Genomic DNA, 13,781 nt, shown 5'->3' on the forward strand with positions numbered 1-13,781 from the left:
TTCTTTTTGATTAACTGTTTCAAAAGTGTCTTTTTCTTTGCTATTCTTCACATAAAATCTGCACCCCGGAGTCTTCTCTTTACTGTTGTACATGATGGTGTTGAGCGGGTAGAATTCAATGAAGCTGTCAGCTGAGGACATCTGAGGTACTCTGATGTACTTATCCTCTTGTTTAGTTGTACATCTGGTTCTTCCACATCTTTTTATGTTCTTATTAAATGCTGTTAGTTGCTGGTTGCTGTTATTTATGTAATTTATAAATATTATTTATTTATTACAGCCTTTTCCAGAATATTTACTAAAATGTTCAGGTTAGAGATCCCGTGTGAACATGACTCTTTTGAAAATACTTGTACATTTTGCTCTCACAATTTTCTTCAATGACAAGTTGTATTATTACCTATTGGTGCTGATGTTTGAATGGTACTAGCAAAACGGAAAAAGACAAAGTCGTTCCATGTGTAAATGGCACGTGGTACATATACCAGTAAAAGCAACCCAAATATTTTCCTGTAATTTACATGGTTGCATGTGTGAAAGGGGTTGATGTCAAATAATCTTTTACTGTTTTGATAAATAGCCATTCATTTTTTTTTTATTGATTCCATAAACAAATTTAAACTAAGAATACAGAAATATTCAATGGCATAACAAAAACATATACAATTAACCAACATAAAATATTTTTTTATTAAAATCATCCTTCTCCACTGCTCCTCCTTGGCAAACTTCTAGGAAGGCCAAATAAGTGCCCCACTTCTTCCCATATGCACCCAAACTGCCCAGTCGTCTATGTGACATCTCTTCAAAAGCCGTAGAAGGTGCAGCTGTAAGTACCTGAAGAATTGAGATCTGGGAATCCCAAACTACTGTATAATATTTTCAAAAGATCTCAATGCTCCATTTTCATACAGGTTACCCAGCGTAGGAGCTCCCTTCTCAATCCATTTTGTCCAGCAGAAAGGGGACTTGTTAATGCGCAATTTATTGTTTAACCAAATACTTGCAGCAAAGTTCAGGTAAATGTCCCAATTGAGCATGTGGGAAACTTTTGTCCACACTATATGCATGTGTCTTCTCCAGGTAGCTTGGTAGAAAGACTTTACAATGGCAAGATAGTTGCAAGGAGCTTCTGTCCAATAAAGAGCCAGGGAGGGGCTCTCTCTCAGGCGGAAGCGACCAATGCATGTGGCCAAAAGCATAATAGTAAAACAACATCTTGGGTAGACCTAACCCACCTTTGTCAATTGGCCTGTGTAACTTGTTAAAATGCATCCGAGGACGTTTACCATTCCAGATAAAATATTTAGTTATACTATCAAATTGTTTAAAATAAAAGATGGGAACTTCAATGTGGAGAGACTGTAGTAGGTAGTTGAATTTTGGAATACAATTCATTTTTATAACATTAACCTTTCCAGTCATAGATAAATGTTGTGAAGCCCATTGCTCGAAAACCTTTTTATTAAAGGGTCAAAATTAACTCCCAAATACTTAATGCCCTGTTTAGGCCACTTAAAGGCGCCCGGCTGAAAAAACGTTACTGGGCAATATGCTGTCAGAGCCAAACCTTCGGATTTAGACCAATTAACTCTATATCCTGAGAATTTAGAAAAGGAATTAATAATTTTGTGGAGGCCAGGCATAGATCTAGTCGGGTCAGAAATAAATGATAAAATATAATCTGCGTAAAGCAAAGCTTATGCGCCACACCTCCCGCCGCCACCCCTGGAAAATCATCTTCCCTTCTTATTGTGGCTGCTAATGGTTCCAGGGCAAGACAGAACAATAATGGGCAAAGAGGGGCCCTGCCGGGTTCCCCATCCATAGTAAAATAATCTGAAATTAATCAATTTGTTTGTACCGCCGCTACTGGGTGTATATAAAGTAACTTAATCCATCCAATAAAAGTATTCCCAAACTCATACATTTCTAAAATTGTAAAAAAAAAAAATATTCCATTCTACTGTATCAAATTATTTTAAGTGAGATGGCAGCGACCGGAGTTTGATATTGATGAAACGTCTAATGTTATCAACAGAGCTGGGGCCCCGAATAAACCCCACCTGATTTATATGTATAAGAGATGTCATAACTTAATCGGTTAGCCCAAATTTTTTACAATATTTTAACGTCTAGCTGGATCAGGGAAATTAGATGGTAACTCTTACACTCACTTGATTAATAGTCATTCTTGATGACCATTTCAAGCACTCTAATAAATATTTCACAAGATTCATTTGATGATTTGATCTATAAATCTAACATTGTCAGTACTGGGATTTTTTTAAAGTCAGTAGATTATTTAGTCATTAAAGCATAAGCCAGAATGACTGATTGTTCTTGTGGTCAAATTTCTGCCTCTACTAACTGGTGTTCCATGTTCTTATCTGCCCTAATATAATTTATTTTTTTTAATAAATGAAGATTGCATCTGTACGTTAGTGTATATCATGAGTGCATCTGTTTGTATTTTGCTTTGCAATTTAATTGGAAAGGACTTTGATGTGCAACGCAAGTGGAGCACATGTCTGGATGAACATTGCCGCCCAGTGTCACTCCCCTCAATGCCACTGATAACAGCCGCTACGAGAATTCATCATAACATAAAAAACTCGCTGTGCACAGGAATGAAATGGAAACTCCTACTCAAGAAAAGTAGATTCTTCTGCATTAGAAACTTACCTAATGAAAGCTATTTTTTGGTTATTGGTGGGGACAAAATTGCAAGGCAAGATGTGGTTGGGACATGTCCCACCTGAATGCTTAAACAGGAATAAGCATTTTCTCTGTTTCAAAATATTTTGGTCTCATTTTCAGGAGATTTTACACTTTTAGTAGGTGTTTGCAATTAGTCTGTGAACAGACAGTGTATGCACATTTTGTGAATGTGTCAGTGAGTTGTTTCATTTGTGTGGGTGTCTTTTAAAAACATTTAATCATATTTCACTGTTGATGATACATCTCTTTCTGATTCAAATGAACTTAGCCAGTCATCGAGAATTAGTGACTTAAATCATCAGACAAAAATGTGTTATATTCATGGTTGGACAGAGTGAAGGAATAGGTGGTGTAACTGGAGGCTTTTGTCCATGTTGACCTTAACTGGTTGCATAAGCTGGTTTCCCATCAGCACCAGTGTGTATTGTCTGGACTCACAGGAGTGTGTAAACCCTCCAGTGGATACCAGGCTGACATACACTACTATAACATGCATACACACTCAACGTGACCCCTACAGCAAAGCCCCTCACCCACTCTCTGTCATCCACATACTCACTGGCCTAGTTTCTCATTGTCTATGGATTATGCCTTGGCAGAATTGGAAAAACACCAAAACTTTGTCCAAACGGATTTCATAATCACAGTTAGATACAGAAGTTTTCTCTCACAGTCTTTGTAATCCATCATCATTATTAAAGGCAACTTCATATTTGGATCCCATATACCGCTCAGTCCAACAGTCAAAACCTAACTCCATCAGGTATTATAGTCATTGGTTACCAAACCTTTGTGCCATTTCATCCCATTGATGGTATGCTACTGTCAAATTTTAAGACCCAAAATCGCTCACTATCGTTTTCTATCTTTCCTCTGAGTGAGTAGACTCAGACACACAAATTCACATGCCCTATTTATACTGACAGCAATTATGTTGTTGGAGTTGGCTGAGTCTCTGTGCTGTTGGTTGCTCTTAGGTATTCCTGCTCGACTGCTGTTTTCGATTGTATCAGGTGTCAGATCACTTGCTGCCCTCCCATTTGTTGTTGCACATTCCATCATTGCTCATTTGCATACAGTTGAATTCTGCTCAAATTTGATGCATCGTCATCAGTCACTGTCTCTCATGTCACAGAAAATTGGCAACTCTCATTGGAATTGAATGACTTCTAGTTGCCTGAAATTCACTGTAAGTGTGAACTTTCAGAAGTGTGTTTATACAATGCTTTGCCCTGACACAAAGTAGAGTTGCCAAAAATCCCGTATTAGCCATCTTTCATATTCGCAAATTTTGGACAAAAGGAAGACGTCAGGTACGATATGCCTATTGTCGGATGGCAAAACATCCCATATTGAAGCGACAAAATGCTAAATTGCATGTGCGAAGTAACGTTACAGTTTTAATTAAAACATAGAATGGTTATTATAGTAATTCTTATTTCATTGAACACAACCCTGAATTTGATGCAAACTCAAATTAACTTAAAACATTTATCTGAACCTTGCCTGAAACCCAACAGTTTGTCATATCCCTTCGGGTTCAATTCTGGCAACAAACCTCTAGCAGCTCATCGCCATAGGGAAACTGAACTAATGTTCAGTGCAATTGTCTTATTGTCAACAAGTTACAAAGAAGGATGACAGCCATATATGTATTTTTAGTGTGGATTGAAGAGTACAGTGAGGTTATATATAGAAAAATAACAAGAGTTAATCTCTTTCCCTTAGTGTATGCCCCAGATTATGTGATGATATATTTTAGCCAAGGTTTGAATGTAGGATTTATAGTCCAACTTGTGATTGGAAAGAGTTTCCCCATCTACTATAGATCTGAAAAGTTTATGTTTATCTGTATTTACCCAAAGATATTCTCTAGAAAAAGATATTTTAGTTTGTGTCTGTGGCTACTCTGGATTAGGATTGAGTTTCACCCAATGCTCATTGATCCAGCACACTAATCCCAGTCTGGGAAAGTAGCACAAAGCTGTTTACTCTGTGTGAGTGTCTATATATGTGAGGTTTGCATGCAAATGCATGGTTGCCTCCTTGTTCTGTTGTCACTTTGTTTGTCCTGGGGCCTATGGGATTTTTAATATTTGCTTGCATTTGTGTACGTGTTTTATGTAACCATGAGCGTCATCCCGGCTGCCTTCTTCTTTAACTGCATTACAGAACTGCTCACTGGTATTGACTGCTAAGCCTAGGATTGTTATCGATTGATTTTATTGAGGAAATGTATTGAATGTGTGCTTGTGTAGCTGTGTTTGTGTCCACAATAGAGATGTTCAGTCTGTCTCTAAATCACTCTGTCTATATGATTTTGTCTTCTTAGTCCAGTAGGATAAACTAGCTGAGAACAGCAGTGTACTTTCTCTTTCCTTGTATTTCTTTGTTTTGGTCTCACTCTTTCCTTCCTCTTTGTTTGTTCAGTTTCCCTTCTCTCACTTCACACCCGACAACTGCTGCAACGCTCTGATTGGCTGAGTGTCGGGGGGTGAAACCATGTGACCCGTTGTGATATTTTTCCTGCCTGCTTAAAGCAGACCTCTCAGTTACAGCAGAGACTGGTACGCAGATACACACTCACAGCCAGTTCGCAGTGTTAAATAACCCTGCTACGCTAAAATAAAAACACTTTTATAACACCATTCCTTCTGGATTACACTTTCCTTAAACAGGAAAACTAAGGAGTATTTCCCTTTTTTATGTTCTCTTTTGTTTATCACAGCCTTTTGTGCCTGACCTGCCTCCAAGGAAACCAGAACAACAGAGCAGGAAGAGAGAGATAAACAGCGATAGATCAGCCTGAGAGAGACGGATGTGTCCGGAGGATGAGTCCGGCTTTAGAAGCACTGATGGAGGGGTGTAGATACCCTGGGAAAGGCAAAATGAAGGGAGGAGTAATGTTGGAACCGTTTGTACATCAAGTCGGTGGTCACTCTTGTGTACTGCGCTTCGGGGAGCAGACTATCTGCAAACCACTAATACCAAGAGAACACCAGTTTTACAAGAGTCTGCCACCCGAGATCCGCAAATTCACACCACAGTACAGAGGTAAGTGGACACAGACACAACATTACCATTAAAACCATTCAGACATGTTTTGGTTATGTGTTTTTGTGCTGCCATATTCTTCCTCTCTCTCTCTCTCTCTCTCTGTCTCTCTTTTGCTTACTTTTTCTCAATATGTGTATTAAGTGGACGAAGAGTGCTTTAAATTGTTTTTGTTTTTTTGAAGAATTTATTTGAATATACTATAAGGTACGCTGTCTTCCTTCCCAATTCAGTGTAACCCCCTATTACCAGGCCACACATTCACAGTACACACACTTTCATATGCTGTAACTGGTGACTTAAGTTTACTGAATGACATTTAAATTGTTACTGAAACAATTTAGTAACAACGTATAAGACCACATAAAAGACTGATGGAAAAGAGAATGTGTGAAATATGGGTGAATGGATAGTTAGAAAATACATTTATATATATTTTTAACACACACAGCAATTAATAAACGTAAGCTTAAAGACACTTGTAATTTCACACACTGTGACATCTCACTCTGACCAAGATATATGCACTAGGGATCAGATGGAATATCATGTTCAGTTCTCTTAGTCTATGATATATTTAAATGTACTCACACATACACACATAGATTGACTGGTGTATTCGGCGGTGTCTTTGACTGGCCAGCACTGTAGGGCTAAAAAAAGCTGTCAGGCAGGGGGATAGGATGTGACAAATAGGAAAGAATGTGCAACAACTCTCACATGCACACACATACTTACAATACTAACCTGTATGTCTCAAAGGCCCTTTATGTCTTATACATGATGAAACAATGTTTTACTTACCACCAGTTCTGACTAACTATGCTCTGTTCTTTGACTCAAGCCGTATAGGCCAAAGGGTGTATGAGCATTAGTGCAGAGAAGTGACATCACTGCGATTGATGTCATTATGCCAGCATAACTGCAGAGGGCGAGAATCTGCAGGGTCCTAGTGACCTTTAGTTTTCTCGTGCATACCTGCACTCAAAGACCCCAGATAGGTTTCAATTAGATGTAGGTCTTGTTATGTGATAAGAACGATTTGTTGTCATGTTTATTATGCAATTAAAGGGTGAAAAGTTTTTGGTTTTGCTATTTATTTCTTTTTCTATACCCCCACTCTTCACGCCTCCTTGCCTTAAATACCCCTATTCCCCTGTGATGCTTAGTTCCATCTATGGCTATTATGTCCTAGTTGACCATATGTTGTATTTGTATGTATCTTTATATTTTTATGTATATTATGTATAATGCTCTGTATTCTGTTTCTTCACACTATTCTAATTGTACAAAATCAATTTTCTGTAAAATAGTTTGAATGTCGTTTCTGTAAATGTCAAACTGTGTTTGAAGTTGTCATACAGTAAGCTAAATATATGATGATACCTAATGTGGAAATGTTACAGAGAGTTTGTCCGATGAATTGTAATAAAAGACCTCATTGAATTAGACCTCCCTGCTTCCTGCGTTTTTTGTGTGTCTATTTCTGCTTAGGCACTAGAAGGCATGCAAAACACACTCAAGCACTCATATATTTACATGACAGTGTTGAATGTTTATGATGTACACACACATTCTTTCCCTTCTCAACCCATTCTCACTTCTCTTAAAGTACAGTTTAAGCCAGAGTGGGTAAAAGCTACCGGTTATTTTTTAATCATCATATGATTCATCACATATTGAATCATATGGCAGTGCGATTTCCAATGTACTCATTAGCTCGCTCCTTCTCTATCTTTCCCTTTGTGCTTGTAGGTGTGGTGTCGGTGAGTTTTGAGGAAGATGAGGTGGGGAATCTGTGTTTGATTGCATACCCACTTCACAGCGATCCAGTTGATTTGGAGAACAAGGAGCCCTCTGCTGACGGTGAGCCCAAGAATAAGCTTGTCAAGTGGGGGAAGAAGAAGCCATCGGCCTTGCTCCCGGAGAATGAGCGAGTCAGACAGAGCCGCAAAGAGGAGAAGGGCAAAAGGTGAGGGAAGGCACGTGGTACATACACCTATCAGTCACAACATTAAAACCACCTTCCTGGGGGCCTGGGTAGTTCAGCGAGTATTGACGCTGACTACCACCCCTGGAGTCGCGAGTTTGAATCCAGGGCGTGCTGAGTGACTCCAGCCAGGTCTCCTAAGCAACCAAATTGGCCTGGTTGCTAGGGTGGGTGGAGTCACATGGGGTAAACTCCTTGTGATCGCTATAATGTGTGTTTCTCACTCTCGGTGTGTGTGCGGGTTGGCGCTGTTTTGGCAGTGCGAGGGGGACCTACACAATATTAGGCAGGTTGTTTTAATGTTGTGGCTGATCCGTGTGTGTGTCTATGTACATCCATATTGTATAATACGATTTCTATCATACATACACATTTGCACAAAAGGTGACATTTAAGAGGGTTTTGTTACCCCATTGATTTTTGCAGTAATCGGGAAGATAAGGCTGAGGTTCTGTACTACAGTTTGGAGAAAGGCAATGTGGTTCCTCAGATCAAGCACAACCCTTGGAGTTTGCAGTGCCACCAACAACACCTACAGAGGATGAAAGAGAACTCCAAACACAGAAACCAGCACAGTATCTTTTATTACTGATCATGTGCAAACACACACACACTTTTTACTTGATTATCTATATGGGGACATGCCATAGACTAGGTAAATACAAAATACAGTGTCACATTTGACACTGCTAGCAAGGTTGAGCTCATTTGCTGAAAAAAATTCATGTAACAATGTAAAAACTGGTCTCAAGCGTGCAAGCAAACGTGAGTGAAAAATTATTTGGCCGCACCGGATGCCTGACACCTGTCATCAAAGCTTATGAACTTATAGCCTACCATCAGAATCAAAACTCCCTATGCATCTAACCTTAATACAAATTACGTTTTAAACTGCAAACTGGTAAAATGGTGAAGTATCAGTTTTACTTGCTGTTACTAAGCTACGTCACCTAGCAGTGTGCTTGGGTGGTGAAAAAAGATACTTGTGTGATGCATGACACATGAGTAGATGTATTTTTGTTTTTACCACAAAAGATGGGGTTATTTTATTGCATATTTATCTGACCTTTATTAATCCCAGTTTGGAAAAAACTGCTTTAGACTAACCCACACCCTAAATCCTAACCTAACTAAAACTTGCATTTTTTGAATTTAACAAAATATTATTTACTTAATTTATAAATCATTACATTTTCTAAATGAGAGAGATTTTGTTTCATAAAGGTTTTAAACTTGGAACTTACTTTGCTAAATCCATTGGCTGAATTTATGACACTTGTAAATAACCTTGGGTGTAGTCATATTGAAAATGTAAATATTTGACTGCAAATGCCTATATATTTTGGTTTATCCTCAGCTTGATATATTTATCATTTAATTTTAGGGGGAGGGGTCAATTATTTTCTTTGTGTTATTTTTCATTGTCTTTTTGCTGCCTTCTTGGCCAGTTTACTCTTGTAAAAAATCTCAATGTCTTTTTATCCTGGTTAAATAAAGATAACTTACAGCTAAGTAAACCCCACCCCACATGCACAAATACCCATTGTGTCTTACAATTAAAAATATATATAAATTAAATGTACCGGTTTATTACCGGTAGATACCAGATTTTCAACCTTGTAGTATTTCCTCCTTGACCCATGACCCTTCTTAGAATTCATTCTGCTGGAGAACCTAACATGGCGGTATCGGGTTCCATGCGTTCTTGATCTGAAGATGGGAACACGCCAGCATGGAGACGATGCCACTGAGGAGAAGAAAGCCAATCAAATTCGTAAATGCCAACAAAGCACTTCCTCCTCTATTGGAGTCCGCCTTTGTGGCATGCAGGTATATATGCATCTATATATCTATTTATACATATATTCTTAACAATCAACACATTCACACAAATAATGCTTCTAAAACATAAGTTAGGGATAATGTACAGTCAGCCAGTCATTATGTTAAAATAAACATAATGGGGAACCATTACCAACAGGGTGAACCAGTCTTATAACTATAATTATTTTGCCATAATGCCCATCTAACTGTATATTGTCTTGCCTATTACGTCACTACAGACTGAATAAATAAATAAATAACATGGACAAATTAATAAATAAATAAAATGAAATTATTTTGTGGAAAGAAAGAGACTGCAGAATGATACTAGAGACAAAACACGACTATGTAAGAAATCGGTCTGTTATGCAATTTAGATGTCATTACACAAAATATTTAACATCAGAATGCTGTAATTAACCAATCAGAATCAAGCATACCAGAGCCTTGCATTATAGACCTTTATTAATTCCAAACTTTCAAATGTAATAACAAGTACTCTAGTTACTTAAATATAGTAATCCACTTTACTTTAATAATTATTTCATAGAAAAAGTAATCACATTATTAATTACTTTTAAGTTATTTTCTAAAACACTTTTATGTTCAACAAATTAAAAATAATGTCTATATTTCTTCATTTTTACACACATCATTCATTCAGCACTTCACATTTCTCCTTCACAATGACTCATTACGAGGCCATAATTAATGTATTCTACATAAATAATATATTAGAAATAAGTATAACCCTAAAATGTATCAAAAATTATTAAATTAATTGAAATTCAGTAACTAATCTGATTACAAGAATTTAAAATGTAATGTTTTACACTACATTTTACTGAAAGTAATTAGATTACACTAACTAGTTACTTTGTTATTGGATAACACCCAACACTGCTATACTACACTATGGCCACATCCACAAATTTTCAGTTCCCTAACGTCATTGTTTTCCAAAGTATGCAGTAATAGAGACCGTCTTCAAAATGCTCCAGTTTTGGTCATTCCAGTGTGGATGAGAGGTGTAAACATTGCGACATCAAGGCTTTTTCAAATGAAAATGTATTAGTGTGGATGTGGCCTAAGTTTGTTAGGTTAACCCCAATATTTAAACCTTTCTATCTGTATTTCTCTTGACAGGTGTATCACAACTCTACAGGGCAACTCATATTTATGAACAAGTATCACGGCCGCAAGTTGAGTCTAGCAGGGTTTAAAGAGGCTCTTTGCCAGTTCTTTAGTGACGGACGAGTTCTGCGCCAAGAACTTCTGACCCTAGTGCTGCAGAGACTGAGAGAGATGAGGGCGGTTCTGGAGGCTTGTGAGAGCTATCGTTTCTTCTCCTCGTCTCTTCTCATCATCTTTGACGGTGCTCCACCCCCTGCCCCATCTAGATCCCGGCCATGTCGTGGAGGAGAGGAGGAAGATGAAGAATATGATGATGAAGATGATGAGGAGGATGAAGATGGAGCCTACGGAGGACGCCATGACCTCTCGAGCAGCTCTGGTTTGGTTTCACCCATGGTAGATGTGCGAATGATAGATTTCGCCCACACAACATGTCGCGATTATGGAGAGGACAGCGTTGTTCACGAGGGTGAAGACAGTGGCTACATCTTTGGTCTACAGAATCTCATCAGCATTTTGTCACAGCTTGAGGAACACAGCAACGACTAGACACTCGTGTGCCACCTTACCATGTATTGCCATGCCAGGCTTATCGTGGGCACGCTGTCCATGCCAGCAGGGTCAGTGTTCACACTTAGCTCGCTCTGCTGTGCTTTTTCAAAAGCCCTAGCAGGAGCAGATATGTAGCCAAGGGTGAAAGGGTCAATCCTGAATTACCAGTAACCCTCAGGAGCTGACAGGACTGAACTGCTTACAAGCAGGTTTGTTTTGTAATTTCTCCAAAGGAAGGAGTGTAGTCCCTCTGTACGCCTGTTGCTTCTGCTCGCCCTGAATGACAGAGGGGCGGTAGATGAGTTTCTGCGAGATCTCATAAGTATCTTTAATTGTTCTCTACATCTATGAAAGATAAGGGAGAAAAGATAATGTTTGCATCGAATAAGAAGCTTTTTTTTAAAACTGAGAATAGTATAGACATTGTCTGTCACAAACGCCTATCGATGGGAGGTGGTTTTGTAGCAATAGAACAGGGATATTTTGTCTCTTTCTCGTAGAACTTGGTAGCACAATGATATACTGATATTACAAATGTGATACTTAACCAAGCAACATAAATGAATGTGCTTTAAAAACTCTAAGCAGGACCCTGCAGGAGCAGGACACAAGGGAAGAAACCTTTTCTATTTTTTTGAAGGGAAAGATGGTTGTGTGGAAAAGGGAATTCACTCATTCTCTCCACACATTATTTGCAATTAAAGACTATTGGACATTTTCTGTTGGACATTTGGTTGGCAACAGCTGACAATATAGACGTTTGAATATATTTCATTGTCTTGGATCCGCTTCATTCCACAGCCACGTGTTTTAAAATCCTCACTCCAGAGACTTTAAAGAGAGTTCTATTTATTTATAAGAACATTTCTATAATGTGAAACAGATACTTTAAATGGAAATGTGACATTCCATCCCTTAGTTACACAGTATGATGTATGTATGATGTCGGTAGAGAAAGATTTTTATCACCTGGTTTTCTCTGTGTTTGACATTATGAAACAAAATAAAGACTATTCTGTTTTGTTGTGGTACATTTTGGAGGCCTTTTATTTCTGTATGTTTGTGTGTACTAATACTAACAAGATAATTAGATTACGGCATCAGCACGGCATGTCCTGCACATTAGACACAATCAAGCAACTACGTAGTACAAAAGGCCACTTGGTATAGCTTTATGGCAAGCATGAATATTGACCAACCAAAGCTTCAACAGGCAGATTAAATTTGATCGAAGTCTATGGCTGACTAACATTGTATAAACAGTAATGTACTGTTGTACAGTAGGTTCAACTTATTTAGAAACATACATGGTTCAACCGTAGTCCATATGCTGTTGATAGAAGATATGATGCAAATTGGTAGTTGTAATCATCTAAAGTCTTTCTAAACTTAAAAAAAGCAATGTTTGCATTGTTTTGCATTTGACAGAGTGTCTTCTGTGAAGTGGATTTGAACTGCAGCATTACGACCCCTGTCATATACCATTGCTTTGGCCAAGCCCCAGCAAGCATATTAAGGATTTGACAGACCTTTCACTAAAGGCTTTCTAAAAGCACTCTCTAAGCCTGTTCTTTGTGGGTGTATTTGCGCAGGAGTGTATGGGGGGAATTGAACTAGATTTTATGTTTGAAGTCTGCGAACATGTGGACTCTAATGGTTTGTGTGTAACAGCAGGAGTATGTGTGTTTCCTTGTGTGACCTGTTTTGAGTTAGGATGTTGTGTAGGTGAATATGTGTGTGTGTGTGGAATAATACATTAGTAGATACAGTGCTATTGGATTGTTCAGCATATATCTTTGCCCTCTCATGGCCTCGGGGCAGTATGTGACTGTCTCGGCTGTTCTAGCACTTACATTCCTGAGTAAAGCTCTGGATTACATTCCAAATCCCAGAAAATACTCGCAAATGGGAAACCCCATTTCCAAAAGCCAAATCAGGTCAGCGAGTAAAAGATTTCAAGTTTTGAGAGTAGAGGAGGCCAACTGGTTTGACTTGAAAATGTTGCCAGGTTTTCTCCATATATTATTATTGTTATTATTATTATTAATATGCCAAAACTTATTTCTTTTTTCTTTTTTTTTCAAGACATTCAGCCTTTTAATGAAACTTTTTCCTTTTAAAATCTCAGAATGGTTATATTGCCTTTATGAATTTTTGTACCAAAATATGAAAATAGATTTGAAAACAAATTCATATTCAAGTCATGTCTGCATGAACTGAATTGTATTTTATGAATTAAATCCAGACAAAAAAAACAATGCCATGCATTGACCCTTGAAACGATTCATGTTATGCTTTTCCGTTTAGGTTTTTTTCCTTCACAGAAATACTTTAAAGCATATAGGAAAAAGATCATCTGAAGATAAATGTGCTTAATATTAAAAATCTCTCTTATTCAGAATTAATAATCCAGCTATAATCCATGATCTGGTTTTGCTGAATGAGAAGCACCAGTCTTGATAGGAATTTCTATGTTTGCCATCTGTATAGATACAAATTGATTTAC

At 38.0% G+C, this 13,781-nt stretch overlaps 1 protein-coding gene across 1 annotated transcript; it reads left to right on the forward strand.

Annotated features, from left to right (window-relative positions):
• The first annotated feature begins 5,280 nt into the window (after positions 1–5,280).
• On the forward strand, positions 5,281–12,641 carry LOC127646759 (inositol hexakisphosphate kinase 2-like). Its single transcript, XM_052130622.1, has 5 exons — positions 5,281–5,775; positions 7,531–7,747; positions 8,192–8,340; positions 9,420–9,595; positions 10,736–12,641. The coding sequence occupies exons 1-5, from the start codon at positions 5,553–5,555 to the stop codon at positions 11,270–11,272; spliced, it is 1,302 nt and encodes a 433-aa protein (XP_051986582.1). The 5' UTR covers positions 5,281–5,552; the 3' UTR covers positions 11,273–12,641.
• The last annotated feature ends 1,140 nt before the right edge of the window (positions 12,642–13,781 follow it).

This window comes from Xyrauchen texanus, chromosome 7 (genome assembly GCF_025860055.1).
Source record: "Xyrauchen texanus isolate HMW12.3.18 chromosome 7, RBS_HiC_50CHRs, whole genome shotgun sequence".
NCBI lineage: Eukaryota > Metazoa > Chordata > Actinopteri > Cypriniformes > Catostomidae > Xyrauchen > Xyrauchen texanus.